This window comes from Girardinichthys multiradiatus, chromosome 20 (genome assembly GCF_021462225.1).
Source record: "Girardinichthys multiradiatus isolate DD_20200921_A chromosome 20, DD_fGirMul_XY1, whole genome shotgun sequence".
NCBI classification, from domain to species: Eukaryota; Metazoa; Chordata; class Actinopteri; order Cyprinodontiformes; family Goodeidae; genus Girardinichthys; species Girardinichthys multiradiatus.
In genome coordinates this window covers 25,800,504-25,819,236 of record NC_061812.1, presented here as the reverse complement: position 1 = coordinate 25,819,236, position 18,733 = coordinate 25,800,504, and the positions used below count along the sequence as shown (strand labels likewise).

The 18,733-nt window shown below is 38.4% G+C and overlaps 1 protein-coding gene across 5 annotated transcripts; it reads left to right on the top strand.

Moving 5' to 3' along the window:
• Positions 1-1,971: 1,971 nt before the first annotated feature.
• LOC124856096 lies at positions 1,972-18,543 on the top strand. Of its 5 annotated transcripts, XM_047346296.1 has the most exons (16): positions 2,623-2,642; positions 2,759-2,785; positions 2,874-2,942; positions 3,026-3,161; positions 5,032-5,328; positions 5,421-5,498; positions 5,682-5,711; positions 7,860-7,904; positions 7,997-8,074; positions 8,261-8,290; positions 11,044-11,145; positions 11,846-11,893; positions 13,219-13,253; positions 16,601-16,667; positions 18,161-18,201; positions 18,285-18,543. In XM_047346296.1, the coding sequence occupies exons 4-16, from the start codon at positions 3,053-3,055 to the stop codon at positions 18,324-18,326; spliced, it is 1,002 nt and encodes a 333-aa protein (XP_047202252.1). In that variant the 5' UTR covers positions 2,623-2,642; positions 2,759-2,785; positions 2,874-2,942; positions 3,026-3,052; the 3' UTR covers positions 18,327-18,543. The 5 variants fall into 5 exon arrangements, with proteins under 5 accessions (XP_047202248.1, XP_047202249.1, XP_047202250.1 ...); XM_047346292.1 differs by having other exon boundaries at positions 1,972-2,642; positions 2,874-3,161; XM_047346293.1 differs by lacking the exon at positions 11,044-11,145 and having other exon boundaries at positions 1,972-2,642; positions 2,874-3,161.
• The last annotated feature ends 190 nt before the right edge of the window (positions 18,544-18,733 follow it).

Here is an 18,733-nt window from a genome sequence, read left to right as displayed (position 1 = left end):
GTACGCAAAACCAGTCTACATGTACTTTGTGGACTTGGAGAAGGTGTTCGACCATGTCCCTCTGGGAATCCTGTGAGGGGTACTCCGGGAATATGGGGTACCAGGCCCTTTCAATTCAATTAAATTCAATTCAGTTTTATTTATATATCGCCAATTCACAACACATGTTGTCTCAAGGCACTTCACAACAGTCAGGTACATACATTCCAGTTAATCCTAACCATTGAACAGTGCAGTCAGATTCAGTTATTTATTCAAATTGGATCAAATGTTTTTCTGTCTAAGGAAACCCAGCAGATTGAATCCAGTCAGTGAATTGCAGCATTCACTCCTCCCGGATGAGCATGTAGAGACAGTGGACAGTCACTGGCGTTGACTTTACAGCAACCCCTCATACTGAGCATGCATGTAGCAACAGCGGAGAGGAAAAACTCCCTTTTAACAGGAAGAAACCTCCAGCAGAACCAGGCTCAGTGTGAGCGGCCATCTGCCACAACCAACTGGAGGTTTGAGAGAACAGAGCAGAGATACAAAGAGAACAAAGAAGCACTGATCCAGGAGTACTTTCTATGGGAAGGAAAAGTAAATGTTAATGGATGTAGCTCCTTTAGTCGTTTTATCTACAAAGAAAGAACAGATAAACTCTAAGCCAGTTTTCAAGATTAGAGTCTAAAAGAGAGCACATAGAGTTAGTCACAGTAAAAGCTCAGTCAATCGCCATGTCTAGGAGAGAGAAAGGGTTAAACACTGAAAGACAGGGTCATGTGGATCATCGGTAGAAGGTGAGCATTAAGTTGTTGCCAGCAGAAGCTTGGACGATGCCCCTCTCCAGGATGGTGTCTTTTTGTGTTTCTGCTGTGTTCTCTCAAACCCCCAGTCGGTCGTGGCAGATGGCCGCTCACACTGAGCCTGGTTCTGCTGGAGGTTTCTTCCTGTTAAAAGGGAGTTTTTCCTCTCCACTGTCGCTACATGCATGCTCAGTATGAGGGGTTGCTGCAAAGTCAACGCCAGTCACTGTCCACTGTCTCTACATGCTCATCCAGGAGGAGTGAATGCTACAAATCTCTGACTCGATGCAATCTGCTCAGTTTCCTTAGATAGAAAAACGTTTTATCCAATTTGAATAAATAACTGAATCTGACTGCACTGTTCAATGATTAGGACTAATTGTAATGTATGTACCTGACTTTTGGGAAGTGCCTTGAGACGACATGTGTTGTGAATTGGCGCTATATAAATAAAACTGAATTGAATTGAAAACTGAATTGAATCTTTTTAAACATTATTTTGTTGCTACATGACATTGACACCTTGTATGCCAAAGTTTTGTAAAGAACCTAGAGAACATCTAATAATCAATCTAAAAATATTGTAATAGAAAACGTTTATATGATTTTTGCATAATCCTGTAAACAGAAGCAACGATATAATGGAGAGCAAAAAAGTTTTTTTCCAAAGTATTTTCAATGTATTCACCTGTTTTTGTTTCACAAAATGCTGTTAATTTGCCTTTGCCTCTGTTTAGTGAATAATGACTCAGTGTAATATTTTGTGTGCTGGTCTGGATCTAAAAGTGTATTTATTTAATTGTAATATCTAGTGAGAAATATATTTTGATAAAAATAAAAGTGTAATGGAAACAGGTGTATCGCTGTTACTATTCCAGTACCACGGCAGTAAATATGTTACATTATTTTTATATGGTTCTTTAGAATTTCTTATATTCAGGTTTCCCATTATATGAAATAGTCATATGAAATGTCAGAGAAGCTGAAAATAGGACATAAGTCACTCTTTTACACGAAATGAATTAAGTTAAATAGTTTTGCCAGAGGGTGGCAGTGTTGACGGCTTGTTGTGGTTTAATTGACGTCAAGAAGTTGCTTAAACAGGAAATCCCCTTAAAAGCAGAAAAAGAACAGCATCAACTGAGGTGAACAACTTCAAAATGGAGAAAAGGAGAGATCCTGTTTTTAAAATTAATCTGAAAAGTAATTTGTGAATTTGGTTACATTTTTAATCCGTCCATCCATCCATCTTTTAGTTAGGGCATCTACAATTTGCCATTATTTAATTTATCAGAATGTGTGGAGTTTATAAACAACTTTGAGTGTGCTGCCAAGTCAATTTGGACAGATCTGATGTGCAGGTTTAACTTTACTGCTTTGATTGCTGCTTGTTTGGGTTTGAGATTAGTAGTCCATATTATTTTTGATGTAAAGCATAAATATTATAGCAATTGTTTGAAATTATTATTTGCAATTTCCACACTTAATATTGCAAGGAAAAGTAAAAAAAAACCTAATCCTTCCTGTTGCTGCTACAGTGTTTCATTACATTGTTCTTTGAACAACAATAAACAGGTATAGTTAACATGAGATAATGAACCCTCCAAATCAGGTTTGCACAGCTACTAGTTTCTGCTCAGGGTGGTAACATCTAAATTTAGGCTACTGACATAAAAGGGTCACTTAGGTCTCTGTGGACTATCTATGCTATTGATGTACTGTGAGGTTTTCCTGTCGAAAACTATAAATTGTGTCTAACAACCACTTGAGCTTTAGAGTCTGATAACTTCTCAGTAGTGTTTGGAAGACCTTTCTTCGTCATGGCTAAAAGCGTGTTCTTTGTCATCCTCATCTGTAAGTTATCTTATATATTGTATAATCATTCTAGATTTTATTAAATTTAATTAATGTGGACTTTTAACACTTAAGTACAATTCAGTATTTCACTTGGTAACATTTGTTTCCAATAGGTTCAATTCATGGCTTTGGGACCAAAGGTAAGTAATTGAAAAGATAAATAATTTAAGACACCTGACATTATTAACTTTTTACATTTGATTTCATGTTTGATCTGTAACTTTTCAGATTTTCCTCCACCGAAACTAACAGCGAGTCGCTCAGTGATCATAGAGACAGACTCAGTTACGCTGAACTGTGAGGGTCTGCGATCTTCTGATTCCAAGTGTTCTTTTTACACTCAAACTGGACGAACACTACATGACCTCTTGTGTAATCAGACACTGACGGGAACTGAACTGCTGCAGATGGAAAAACTCTCTTCACCTGCTCAGGCTGAGCTGAGCTGCTGTCCCACCATTCAGCCTGGAACAACATGCTCTGTCTTCAGTGAGATATTGTCCATCAACATACAACGTGAGTGATTTTCACCTTCACTTTTCTGACAAGCAATTCCTTTTGTCAAGTTACTAGATATGATCAATTTAAAAACAATGTCAAATTTATTGTTATGGTTATTTCAACTAAGAGGTCTGGTATAGTAGCGGTCTGATATAGTGTAAAAAATAATATTATTTTTTACACTTTGTCATGTTACAACTGCAAACTTTCCCATGTGTATATTATATTATTGTGATTTTGTTTCTTTTGCTAATTAAAACCAGGGTGCTCTCAGGTTGAGAGAACCAGGTCGCTACTGGATTCTAGAGTTTTAGACTTGTTTCCTGGAGTGAAGAATCATGTTTCTCTGTCAGGCAATCTAATGGACAAGTCCTGGTTTGTAGTTATAGAGACAGCGGGCAATACTTGCCTGTCTGCATTTTTAACAAGCGTAAAGTTTGGTGCAGAGAGAGTTATGGGGTGGTGCTCTTTTCAGGAGTTGTGCTCAGTCCCTTAGTTACAGCAAGAGAAACTGCTAATACTTCAGCATATTTTGGATAATTTTAGGCCTCAAACTTAAATGGAACGTTTTAGAGATATTGCCTTCCTATTTCAACACGACGGCACAACTGTGCACAAAGCACGGCCATAGAGACTCGGATGACTGAGTTTGATTTGAAAAAGACAGACTAGCCTCCACAGAGTCCCAACCTTGATCTGATAGAAAACCTTTGGGATGAATTAGAGGGAAGAATTTGAGCCTGCTTGTCCAACATCACTGTCTGACCTCACAAATACACTTCTGGAAGAATGGTCAAAAGTTCCCATGAACACAATGTTAAACCTTGTGGAGAGCCTTCCCAGAAGAGTTGAAGCTGTTATAGCTGCAAAGGGTGGGCCGACCTCATATTAAACCCTATGGATTCAGAATAAGATGTCACTCAACTTTATGTGTGTGTGTATGAATGAGTTGATGACTGATTGGAATTTGAAGCACTTTAGTATAGCACTTGATAAAGTGCTATACAAGTCCAGGTCAATTACCATTCATATATTCAGTCTTACTGGCTAGAATTACCTTTCACTGCAATTAAAGCTGTATGTCTTCCAGGGTATGCCTTCACCAGCTTTAAGCATCTAGAAGCTACAAAACTCAACTTACCCTGCTTAACAAAACAGCTTAAGCTCACTCAGGTTGCATAGAGAAAGTAAGTGAACAGAAATGTTCCTCAGATTCTTAGTTTAATTGAGGTTTGTGTCATTCTAACACATAAATATGCTTTTAAACTAAACAATTCCATTGTAGCTCAGTCCCAGTCATACATTCTGCTGGGACCGTGGTGTTCCAGGCTCTGTTCCCTGTTTCTATGTCCCCTACATGGCTTAAGGCAAGAAGGTTTTCTTTCTTTCTTTCTTTCTTTCTTTCTTTCTTTCTTTCTTTCTTTCTTTCTTTCTTTCTTTCTTTCTTTCTTTCTTTCTTTCTTTCTTTCTTTCTTTCTTTCTTTCTTTCTTTCTTTCTTTCTTTCTTTCTTTCTTTCTTTCTTTCTTTCTTTCTTTCTTTCTTTCTTTCTTTCTTTCTTTCTTTCTTTCTTTCTTTCTTTCTTTCTTTCAACGGCTTAATTCTTAGCACTATTTTATAAAAGCCAGATTTGTAGAGTGCACACAATAGCAGTAGCAACTTTTACTATTTTGTAAACATCTTCCACAAGTTTAGGAGTGTGTTCATGGTAAGATGAGAAAACCAGAACTGCAGCCTCCGCTCTAATTCATCCCAAAGGTGTTCAAGAAGGTTGAGGTCAGGACTCTGTGCAGACCAGTGAAGTTTCTCCACACCAAACTTTATACACCTGCAGCCATAGTGTATGTTCATATTAAAAAGCTTAAAAAACATTTTTTTTATCTGCAGGTCTTCCTCCACCTAAAGTCACCGTGAGTTCAGCAATGATCACAGATACAGACTCAGTCACATTGACCTGCGTGGCTCCTTCGCCTGTTTCTGTCTCTGCGTGTTATTTTTACATTTTGGTTCAATCAAAAGGATTTGAAAGACACAGTTCCTGTCATCAGTCGCTGACAGGAACTGAACTGCTAGAAATGGAAAATCCAAGACTGCCTGCTGAGGTTAAAGTTAACTGTCGATACACAGCTGAGCCTGGACAGGTGTATTCTCCACATGGTAACCTAACATCCATCTTCATTCAAAGTGAGTGACCATTACTGCCATCTGCTGTTTATTGATTTTTACATCCTGACGTAATAGCAGTACAAAAATTGTTTCTGGTGTAATTGTTTCAGATAAAATGGAGATGAAGACTGATTTGACAACAACCTTAATTCCAAGCCAAACTTCAGCTGAAGTCAAAAGCAATACAGGTATGTATTTGAATTGCATTTTTAGTTTGAGTTCTAATTTTATGCTATACTGAATGTAGATATTTCCTGCTTTTCAAATGGGTTTATTGTATTAAATCTAAAGATATGATCACATCAACACTTTTATGCCTTTTGAGCTCCTTGTAGTAGCAGACAATAATATGACTTTTCTCTTTGCTTTAGATAAAGTCTTTGACATGACCAGTTTATCAGGTAAGTACATGTCTGCCACTGTATTCATTTTCATTGTGGGATTTCATCTATTAATCTCAAATATTCATTTTCAGATTGGACACATAAAACAAACAGCATCTAGGCTTTCTAAACACGAACTGTGTGCACCTATTTAGATGTACTGTGCTTCAACTCAACGTCTGTGTCTCTAATCCACATCGGCTCAACATTATACATACAGGCCTAAATACAAACCTACACTACAACCAATATTTGATTAGATGTACCTCAGCAACCTATTGTTGTGGTATATTTGACCTCTCATCAAAGCAGAATAAGTTCCTTTTAGTTTGTTAGTTATCAGCATTTGCAGTAGAGTTTAGGTTGGGGATATTCTAAAAAGTTAATGTTAGCCTAGTTTGTCTATTCCTAAACCAGTTTTGATGTATGTTTAAGAATAATATTTGAGCATCCAATTTCGCCCAAGACTAACCATCTAGCTGTTTATTGGAGTGAAGATTAATAATTTAGAAAATGCTCTGCTTCCTCTTTATATTGTAAGGAGTTTGTATCCTCACAGTTGGACTAGAGTCTCTTTACTTGTCTTAACAAGAAAGAGCTGGCTCGTCTGCAGCTAGTTCAAAACTCAGCTGCAAGACTTTTGATCAGAACCACCAGGAGGGCTCACATCACACGTGTGTTTAAATCTCTCCATTGGGTCCTGTTATTTATCATATTCAGTTTAAAATTTTAGTGATAACTTTTCGAGCCCTACATAGACAGGCTCCTGCCTACATTTGTGACCTAATTAGGCCTTACAGCTTAACTTGTAGTCTGAGGTCATCTGGACAGAACCTGTTAATGGTTTCACGAACTTTCTTTAAAACAAGGGGTGACCTTTCTTTTAAAGCTACTGCTCCTCGACTCTGGAATGAACTTTCTCTTGAGCTGCGCTCTGTGGACTCAGTAGATGTGTTTAAAATGCTCCTTAAAACCTATTTGTTTACACAAGCATTCCAGTCTTAACTGACCCAATGTTGCCACTTTTGTATTGCTCCATTTTAATGTTTTACATTGTATGTTTTGATTACTTTGAAGCACTTTGCGACTCTGTGTCTGTGAAAAATGCTAAATAAAGCTTATTTACTTACTTAAGCTTTGTACAAATTGCCAGTGCTATTCCTATAACGGCTCCACAGCATGATGCTGCCACTACTGGGCTTGACAGTTGGACAGTGTTCTTGTTTGACCATAAAACCTTTCCTCAGAACGGGTTTGGTTTGTCCACATGAGCAGCTGCAAATTTAAGTCAACCTTAAAAGTGTTCATTTTTGAGCAGAAGTACATTTTTTGATCGATCCCCTTTCTGGTCATGACAATGTAAACCTGCTACAATTTGGACACTGGTGTTCCAGTAGTTTCCAGTTTATAGTAGGCTTGAGGCTTGGTGGCTGCAAGGTTTCTCTGTAGATCCCAGTTAAATGTTTTTTTTTTCCTGAGGGTGAAAGTTTGGGTTGAATGGTTGCAATTTGAAAGAATTGGGGCTTTCAAAAGGACAAGTACCCCCAACATACACAAAAATAGATGCTAGAATTACACAGCGATACAATGTATTTATTAATTAGGTTACTTTTGATCGCATTTAATTGCATCGCATTTTATTTTGGGGTAAATGAATAAAATGAGATGAATTGATAAGTGAGTTATATGTTTTAGATTTTTGGTTAAAAAAAACTTTTGAATAATTTTCCTTCTTTCTGATGCTAGTTTGTAATTATGTCCTTTGAGTTGGTTTATCCCAATATTTCCTACTAAAATAGGCTGAAATCTGTCCTTGTTAAGTTAAAAATTTGAAAAGTTTAAGAGGTAGGCTATAAGATGTATTGTTTCAAGACACTGTCGGTGACAAACTTACCTATAAAAATATGATTTGGACAAATTAGTTGAGTACTTCTTTTAGCCAAATGGTGGTGCAGCTCAGATACAAAATTATTAACGTACACTATATTGTCAAAAGTATTTGTCCGTCTACTTTTACATGTACAAGAACTTGACATCCTATTCTAAATCTGTGAAGTCCCATTTGTTGATGGACCCATTGTCGCCCGCAATAGCAATTTTTACTATTCTGTAAACATCTTCATATTAAAAAGCTTAAAAAAGTTAAAATGTTTTTTTTATCTGCAGCTCTTCCTCCACCTAAAGTCACCTTGACATCCATCTTCATTCAAAGTGAGCGACCATTACTGCCATCTGCTGTTTATTGATTTTTACATCCCGACATAATAGCAGTACAAAAATTGTTTCTGCTGTAATTGTTTCAGATAAAATGGAGATGAAGACTGATTTGACAACAACCTTAATTCCCAGCAAAATTTCCGCTGAAGTCAAAAGCAATACAGGTATGTATTTGAATTGCATTTCTTGTTTGAGCTCTCATTTTATGCTGTGCTGAATATAGATATTTTCTGCTTTTCAAATTGGTTTATTGTATTAAATCTAAAGATATGATCACAACATCACCGCGTTTATGCCTTTTGAGCTCCTTGTAGTAGCAGACAATAATATGACTTTTCTCTTTGCTTTAGATAAAGTCTCTGACGCGACCAGTTTATCAGGTAAGTACATTTCTGCCACTGTTCTAAAGTTTACATAAACTCCTCAGGGGCATAAATGTAATTTTTATTTTATAACCTCAACAAAGAAACCAACAACATCTACAGCATGTTTTATAAGCAAGAAGCATGTACTGTGCTTCTCTCTAATCCACACCGGCTCAAAATTATACATACAGGCTTAAATACAAACTTTCACTACAACCAGTTGATGTACCTGAGCAACACAAATTGTTGCAGCAAATTTGACCTCTCATCTTGGCAGAATTGAAAGAGTTCCTGTCAATTTATTAGTTATTGTCTGGCAAAGTAGCACTCAGATTTGTCTGACCACACCAGTGTACAAACTGATCCACCTCCTGTCTGTATGTGGACTCATCACTGTCCTGGATCAGTCCAATAACAGTGGTGTCATCTGCAAACTTCAGGACTTTCACAGACGGGTATGCTGAAGTGCAGTCATTTGTGTAGAGGGAGAAGAGGAGTGGGGAGAGAACACTCCCCTGGGGGGTGTCAGTGTTGGTGGTTCTTGTGTGGGAGAAGATGCTCCCCAGCCTCGCCTGCTGCAGATGGTCCTAGAGGAAGCTGGTGATCCACTGACAGGTGGAGGCTGGAACTTTGAGCTGGATGAGCTTCTGGTGGAGGATGTCTGGGTTGATAGTGTTGAAGGCTGAGCTGAAGTCCACAGGATCCCTGGGTGGTTGAGGTGTTGCAGGATGAAGTGTAATCCCAAGTTGACTGCATCATCTGCCGACCTGTTGGGCCGGTAGGCAAACTGCAGGTGGTCCAGCAGGGGGCCTGTGATGTCCTTCAGGTGCTTCAACACCAGCCGCTCAAAGGATTTCATGACCACAGATGTCAGTGCGACAGGCCTCTAGTCATTTAATCCTGCGATAGTGGGTTTCTTCGGTACTGGGATGATGGTGGAGCGTTTGAAACAGGAGGGAACCTCAGACAGCTCCAGAGACTTGTTGAAGATCTCAGTGAAGATGGGTGCCAGTTGGTCATCGTAGCCTCTCAGGCATGATAGGGAGACATTATCAGGTCCTGATGCCTTCTTTGTTTTCAGGTGCTGAAAGATACTATTTACATCTTCCTCTGTGCTCCTTACTGCAGGCAGGGGGTCTGAAGGTAGGGGGGTGGTTGGTGTATGGCAAATATTTGTGACTGATTGGGATGTGGAGGAGTTGGGTTGAGGTGTAAACTGCTGCTTTATACCTGTAGCAGAAGCCATTCAACTGCTTTGCTAGGTGAGGATTCTGCTCAGGGTTGGGGGAAGGTCTCCTGTAGGCAGTCAGGTTTTTCAAACCATTTCAGAAGTTTTTCTTTAGCTTCTCTTCGCTGCTTTCATCTCCTTGGTCAGTTTGCTCCTGGCCTGCTTATACAGGACCCAGTCCACACTGCTGTGAGCCTCTTCCTTATTCCTGCGCAGCTGCCTCAGATGGAAATTGAACCATGGTTTATTGTTATTGTATGTGCAGAAGGTCTTGGTCTGCACACACCTGTCCCCACAGAAACTGATGTATGATGTCACCACCTTAGTAAGTTGGTTTAAATCAGTGGCAGAAGTTTCAAAAACAGTCCAATATGTGCAGTCAAACAGGCCTGTAACATCTGCTTTGACTCATCAGTCCACTTTTTAACAGTCCGAACCACAGGTTTGGAAGCTTTCAATTTTTGCCTGTAGCCTGTTAAGATAAGGTGAACCAGAGAGTGGTCAGAAAGTCCCAAAGCAGCCCTGGTAGAGCATGATATGCATCCTTTAAAGTTGTGTAGCAGTGGTCCAGAGTGTTTTTATTATTAAGTGTCCCAGAGTGGCACACGTAATGTGCTGTCTGTAACAAGCATCCCCAACAAAAATCAAAATAGGTTTTTGAATTGTTAATTAGGGCTTCCAGAACAGCCTTCCCAAAGGCCCAACCCTTGTTAACTATACTGTAAAGCAAGGTCCATCCAAGGGAACCAAATAAAAACAAGATAACCAATTTGATAAGTTCTAGAGCGGTCAAATATCCAACCAGAACTATGCCAGAAGCTTCTGGGTTATTATAAAAAATTTGTGGACAAGGCGCAACTTATTTAGGGCCATTTAACCACATATTAGTGGGGTGTATTTAATAAATAAGGAATATTATTGAAACTTTCATTTATTTCAGTAACTCAGTTTACTGATAGAAGCACATTATATAGATTAATTTCACACAAACTGAGGTTTTCAAGCATTTATTTCTTTGAATTATGATGATTGTCCTCTCACAGCTAATGAAAATATGTAAGAATACAATATTATATCAGAGCAATAAAAATGCTTTTAATAGTAAAATCTGGGCTTAATGAAAACGATGTTTAATACCTGCTAAAAGGTTATTTTCTAAAGGAACTTTAAATCTGACAAACAACCCTTATCGGAACACATATTCATATATTCTTGATTCTTTTGTAGATTAGAGAAAACCCAGCACATTACTAACCTTTGCACCCAAGTCTTGTTTTAAAAATCATTGCAGTGGTTTTTTGTATAATATTTCCATCGTGAAGAAAACAATGGTTCAAATGCGCTAAAGTTACTGACTTTCATGCCCTTGGTGAATTAATGTTAACATCAGACCCCAAGAGTATATTAAAGATGTTTAAAATTTAAACTCTGCATTCATTTGATTTGTTAAATTGACTTTATCTATGTTGTGTTTTGGCATAAACAGCATAAAGGACCCAAAAGTGCACACATCTTATTATGACTTCTATTGTTCCAACAGTTTCATGGAATCTGAAAGTTGTATTTGTGGTCTTGACTGGTTTTGGATCAGCTGTTGGGATTATTTTCCTGGGTTTCACATTTGTGATTCACCGAAGAGCTGGTGAGAAACATTTCATGCACACATACAGTCGGGAAGATATTTCTTTAATCCTTTGTCCTGTAGGTTTGCTTTGTAGCAAAACATTGAAAAATGTCTTATTATGTTAAGCTCATTTTTATGTAGTGACACAATATTAACCAAAACAAAACTGAAAATACTTGTAGGATAAAAACCAAAAATTTATTTGGATGCCATTTTTGTAATCAGTACTTCATCCCCTATTTCTTAGCCAGACCTTTGCCTCCCACAGAGCGGTTGTGTTCCCATATGCACAAATTAGTAAGTTAATTAGAGATACTTCTGATCTGCACTCTGTATGTGTATAAAGAAAACCTGTTCAAAGCATTAGCTTCTTCCTTTTCAACCTCTCCACCACCATGGTGAGGACCAAAGAGCTGAGGACAAGATACTAAATCTCCCCAAGGCTGGAGATGGGCTAAAGATCATCACAAAAATGTTTTGGTCAATCAAGTAACTGCTGGTAGGATTGTTCCTTAAATAGAAGAAATTATAAATCATTGTCAGTAGCCCTCTGCTTCAACCTTCATGCAAGACCCCTTGACATGGGGTGAAAATGATCATGAGAAAAATGAAGGATCTAGCAAAAACTACACCAGAGGAGCTGGTGAGTGATCTGGAAGCAGTTGGGACCCCAGTCACTTTCACGGCTATTGGTAATTGTCACGTTTCGGGTTTGCAGGTAGGACCAACGTACAGGAAGAGGAGACCAGGAGTCCGTGGATTTCTGGTAAGTGGAGATTTTATTACTCACGCTCAGACCAGGACATGAACTCTAACAGAACTTGGATAATCTCAGACCGAACTTAGACCACCTTTCTAATATGACGAACCAACCAGGAACAATTAAAACAAAGGCGCATAAGTACAACCTGAGAGTACCTGGAGAACCAATAAACAACAAGACTGGGTAATCAAGGACAACTGAGAACAGGTGAGAAACCAAGCTGCGGGGGAACAGAGGATCAAATCAATTAACATGAAACATGGAACAAAACAACACACTTAGAACACAGAAAATGACAAGGTCTGACAGTAACACAATGCCAAACAATGAACTGAAGATGTCACACTGTCACAGTACATGCACAGGTTGGTCTTTAATGCTGAGTGTGACCCTAACATCATCATATGTTGTGTGGTAAGATTATGCTGTCGGACACATTTTCTGGTATGAGGGTAAAGGACGACTTTGCAGCAATAAGGGAACAATGATTAGGGCTGTCTGTGTCATAAAATCTTGGATGAGTATCTTCGTTCCTCACCCAGAACACTAAAGATAGGTCATGGATTGGACTTTAACTCAAGATGTTCCATTGATGCAACAAAGTATTCAGATTTAGAATCACAATCAGCTTCATTTACCAAGTTTCTGCACACAAACAAGGAATTTGACTCAGTTCCACTTGCTCTCAATGAAGACATATAAACATATAAAAAATTAAAAATAAAGGTTTGCAAGCAAAGAGTCATATTAAGGTAATAGAATAACTTAGTCTGTCTCTAGACCCCAGTCTTGGAGAAAATATTAAAACTAAGCTGAGACTTTGAGTTGCCAAGCAAATCTGAAGGGATTCAGAGATTTTCTGTAAAGAGGAGTGGGTGAAAATCCAGACACAGACCTATAAATCTGGTGACAAACTACAGAAAATTTCTTAGGTCTACGTCCCTTTTTTGCTGATAGCTTTTTCAACTCAATGACTGGAAAACCAATTATTGCCTTTTGTGTAATTTATTGAAATGCCCACACAAATGCAAGACTGTTAATTTTTTCATAAATGATCAAATTCACAAAAATATGCATTTCTAATTTTTAAATTCTATCTTGTTTGTTTTTTTTTATTAATTTTCCCTCAAAAGTGTTTCCTCGCAGGTAAAAAATAAACAATGTTTAGTTTGTCAATACTTGATTTTGTCTCATTGCATTATGAAAAACAATTTACCTTTACTTCCTTTTCAAAGGTAACAAACCTTTTAAGTCCATGATTCAGCACATTATATCTGCACGTAATAAAAATGGTTGTGATATTTGTGTTTTTGTTTCTCACTTTATAGATGAACTAAAGGATACCAGACAACCTGGAGAAGTGGTAATTAATTAACTAATAATTTATATTAATCAAAATAAAAAATACATACCTTATATACATACCTAGGAGAATCAGAACAAATCACTGTAAATATCAGATTTTTTGGTCATTATGCAACAATTGCTCTGATTTTACAAGGTTTTATGGAAAGTGTGGAAGAGAAAATCCTTTTTTAAAAAACATTTTGTTTTTAGATTTAGTTTGAAACTCATTTGTGTCTATTTAAATTTATCTCTGAGCCATTTTCTGCCCATTTTTGGATTTTTTTTTAATCAAAAAAAGTGATTAGTGGTCCTTCTTGATAGTTTAAATTGAACCCATATTGAAATATAAAGGAAAAAAAAGAATGATTTCATCAGTCAATGCAAGTTTGCAAGAGCAACTGTAAGATGGACCTACCTCCAAGCACAGACTAGCTCATGCTTCATAGTTGATTAACTGTTTTTGTTTTTTTTCCTAAAATCTTGTATTTGGTTCACACCAAACATGTCCTCTGTTCTCGTATCCAGATAATTCAGTTTAGACTAACCTGTCCAAGGAACATTTTTCAAGACGTATGTTCTCACTGGCAAACTTTAGTGTAGACCTCAATGTACTCGTACTCGTCGTCTTCCGCTTTATCCGGGACCGGGTCGCAGGGGCAGCAGACTCAGCAGAGACGCCCAGACGTCCCTCTCCCCAGACACCTCCTCCAGCTCCTCCCGGGGGAACCCAAGGCGTTCCCAGGCCAGCCGAGAGACATAGTCCCTCCAGCGTGTCCTGGGCCGTCCCCTGGACCTCCTCCTGGTGGGACGTGCCTAGAACACCTACCGAGGAAGGCGTCCAGAAGGCATCTGGTATAGATGCCCGAGCCACCTCAACTGGCTCCTCTCAATGTGGAGGAGCGCCACCTCTACTCCGAGCCCCTCCCGGATGGCCGAGCTCCTCACCCTATCTCTAAGGGAGTGCCCGGTCACCCTATGGAGGAAGCTCATTTCAGCTGTTTTTATCCGGGATCTCGTACTTGCGGTCATGATCCAAAGTTCATGGCCATAGGTGAGGGTAGGAACGTAGACCGACTGGTAAATCGAGAGCTTCGCTTTTTGGCTCAGCTCTCTCTTTACCACAACGGACCGGCACAGCGCCCCCATTACTGCGGCAGCCGCGCCGATCCGTCTGTCGATCTTCGGCTCCATTTTTCCCTCACTCATGAACAAGACCCCGAGATACTTACACTCCTCCACTTGAGGCAGGAACTCCCCTCCAACCTGAAGAGTCTGAGGTTTAAACATGGCAAACTTATTCAAAATGCAGAGTAATCATGTTTTGATCACATATACCTGCTATAATACATTTGTTTGATTCTTGCCATTTTAGGTGAGATTAAATGTGGGGATGTACTAATTTATTACCCAACATAAGTTGCATTTATTTTCTCACATTTTGATAAAAAGATTGAATTTTTCCTTTCAAATTTTGTTTTATTTCTCTCTAAATATAATTTTTCAGTATTGTTAAAATCTATATTTAACATCCACGAGCGCTAATGTTGTTGAAAAACATATCGCCTGATGCAGCCTGTAATAATTTTTCCACATAGTTGTATTTTCCGTTGTAAATTAAATCATCTTTGCTGAGGAAGCTCAGCAGCACGATTCAAATCAACTGAGTTAACTTGTAGACCTGATGGCTGTTTGCCGATGCCCTAATTTTCCAGATTTATATCGAACCAGCTACTTCTTGTGCCTATACCTTTCTCTTCACATACAGGTCCTTCTCAAAATATTAGCATATTGTGATAAAGTTAATTATTTTCTATAATGTCATGATGAAAATTTAACATTCATATATTTTAGATTCATTGCACACTAACTGAAATATTTCAGGTCTTTTATTGTCTTAATACGGATGATTTTGGCATACAGCTCATGAAAACCCAAAATTCCTATCTCACAAAATTAGCATATCATTAAAAGGGTCTCTAAACGAGCTATGAACCTAATCATCTGAATCAACAAGTTAACTCTAAACACCTGCAAAAGATTCCTGAGGCCTTTAAAACTCCCAGCCTGGTTCATCACTCAAAACCCCAATCATGGGTAAGACTGCCGACCTGACTGCTGTCCAGAAGGCCACTATTGACACCCTCAAGCAAGAGGGTAAGACACAGAAAGAAATTTCTGAACGAATAGGCTGTTCCCAGAGTGCTGTATCAAGGCACCTCAGTGGGAAGTCTGTGGGAAGGAAAAAGTGTGGCAGAAAATGCTGCACAACGAGAAGAGGTGACCGGACCCTGAGGAAGATTGTGGAGAAGGGCCGATTCCAGACCTTGGGGGACCTGCGGAAGCAGTGGACTAAGTCTGGAGTAGAAACATCCAGAGCCACCGTGCACAGGCGTGTGCAGGAAATGGGCTACAGGTGCCGCATTCCCCAGACCTGGGCTACAGAGAAGCAGCACTGGACTGTTGCTCAGTGGTCCAAAGTACTTTTTTCGGATGAAAGCAAATTCTGCATGTCATTCGGAAATCAAGGTGCCAGAGTCTGGAGGAAGACTGGGGAGAAGGAAATGCCAAAATGCCAGAAGTCCAGTGTCAAGTACCCACAGTCAGTGATGGTCTGGGGTGCCGTGTCAGCTGCTGGTGTTGGTCCTCTGTGTTTTATCAAGGGCAGGGTCAATGCAGCTAGCTATCAGGAGATTTTGGAGCACTTCATGCTTCCATCTGCTGAAAAGCTTTATGGAGATGAAGATTTCATTTTTCAGCACGACCTGGCACCTGCTCACAGTGCCAAAACCACTGATAAATGGTTTACTGACCATGGTATCACTGTGCTCAATTGGCCTGCCAACTCTCCTGACCTGAACCCCATAGAGAATCTGTGGGATATTGTGAAGAGAACGTTGAGAGACTCAAGACCCAACACTCTGGATGAGCTAAAGGCCTCTATCGAAGCATCCTGGGCCTCCATAAGACCTCAGCAGTGCCACAGGCTGATTGCCTCCATGCCACGCCGCATTGAAGCAGTCATTTCTGCAAAAGGATTCCCGACCAAGTATTGAGTGCATAACTGTACATGATTATTTGAAGGTTGACGTTTTTTGTATTAAAAACACTTTTCTTTTTTTGGTCGGATGAAATATGCTAATTTTGTGAGATAGGAATTTTGGGTTTTCATGAGCTGTATGCCAAAATCATCCGTATTAAGACAATAAAAGACCTGAAATATTTCAGTTAGTGTGCAATGAATCTAAAATATATGAATGTTAAATTTTCATCATTACATTTTGGAAAATAATGAACTTTATCACAATATGCTAATATTTTGAGAAGGACCTGTACTTAGTAATCAACCCTTCTGTTTTATTTCAGTTAATCCAAAATATACCTGCAGGTGCTCATCAGCCTTACATGATCACTTCTGGTTGTTTCCCTGCTGGTAAGATTGTTTTTTGTTGTTGTGTTTTTACAATGCATCTACTGGAATGTAAAACATGCTTCAATGGAGTGCCTTTGACACTTTAGGTACTCCTGGCAAAGATGTCTAATAAATCTTAAAATAGATTTTTTTATTTTATTATTGAAGCAGTATTATCACACGCTAAAAAACTGAGAAAAATCAACTCTTAATCTAAGGAGTCTGAAAAAAATCCCGCACTGGAATGTATTTTTCCACTTTTTTATTGAAATCGCCAGTGCCTTTTCTATAACATTTATGTAACTTAAGCTCTTTTTTTAAGGTAAACTTCGCTTTTTTAAGTAAATCAGAAAGTCTTTTTGGGTTTCATGAGGTAGAAATAAGATGTGACACAGAGGCCCATTTCTCTACTTTAGAATGGTAAAAACATGACAACATGCCACTCAAATACTGCAAAAACATGGTTTCATGAGGATCCATATTTATCATGCCAACAGCAAAGTGTGAAGGATGGTAAGAGAATAGAAAAATCTCCAAACCTAACTGCAAGAGAACTGCAGTAAAGAGTAGGTCATCTCGACTCTTTAATAACCATTTGATGCTATTTACTTATGTCTTTATATATGAGCCACCAAACTGAGTGCTCAGTGAGACTGATATGAGCACATATGTCTATGGTAACAAACTATAAATGCAGATTCAATTCCTTCATAAAATTTCCTTTAACCATCAAATATGTAAACATGTGGTGCTGAGTAAACACCAGTTTAACTGTTACTATGCGCTTTTATTAGAATACATTAAGATTGAGCTTTTCAGCAAGAAGCCATCCAGATGTGTTTATGTAAAAAAAAAGTAGCATGAATGTGAGGAAAAGCACCCCATGTAACTGTAAAGTATGGTGGAAGATCTATGGGGCAATGGGCCTTATCCTCCGTCAAAACCCCCTGAAACAGTGATGGTGTGCATAGCATGTTTGAAAAATGGTTCCTAATCCAGCCTTTCTCAAGGCATAAACCTGAGGGGCGAGCTGAAGAAAAGAGCACGAGAACACAAGACTGAACCATTTGTGCAAAGAGGATTGGTCAAAGAGCCTTCTCTCTGTATGCTCTACAATGTGAAATAGAGGAGAAAACCGAGCGCTGCCCTATTTTTCATTGGGGGGGTTGTAGTATTTACAGCAGGTGTGGCTGAAATATCAACTATTTTGTAAAATTAGATTTGTTGTAAGCCTATGTTAGACTACAAGTAAGATTACTGAAATTAAAGGGGATTTTGTTTAAAGATTTCTTTTACACATTGTAACCAGAGGTGCCAACTAATATTGAGGGTTCTGTTAAAACCATCCTAAACATTTACTGTCAAAATAGCCATGGGTCATTATCATAATTACTTTTGTACTTTTGTATTTAATTAAAGAAGGAAACGAGATTAAATCAAACTTAATACTTTTCTTTTAGCAATATTTATTATTTTAAAAAGCACTTGCTTAAAAATAATTATTTTTGTTACAGATTTCCAAGTGCAAAACATGCAAGAGAATGAAAATGATGACGTAAGCCTGACACAATCTGACTAGATCTGGTTTCATGTAGTGTATCCTCAAGCTGTGCTTGATGCTTTTATTTTTTCTTTCAGCCTGACAACTTTTACCACACTTACTCCACCATCCCTGATTAGCCCATGGTATTGGTCCAAAGCAGAATGACTGAGTGGCATGAAGATATATCGAAATATAAACCTTTTTCCATCCACTGTGATAAAGAAGATAACAAACTCCTTTAAGAACTGCTCCCTCTAAAATCATCACTTTTTAAATAGTATTTTCAAGCTTTCATTTCATCCTCCAAGCTGAGAGATGTTTAATTAATTAAATTTTTCTCTTTTTCTTTTTTAATTCTTGTTTCATATTTATTTGCTTCAATCAGCTGTAATTCTCTATAGTTTCTACATCCGCCCCATACTTGTGTTTCCCTTTCTCTACTAAAATGCATGCTTTTATGATTAAGTTTGTTATTTTTGGCTTTTTATTATTTCTACTTAAACCCAATGCTGCACACAAAGACACAAAGAGGGAACAGCACAAA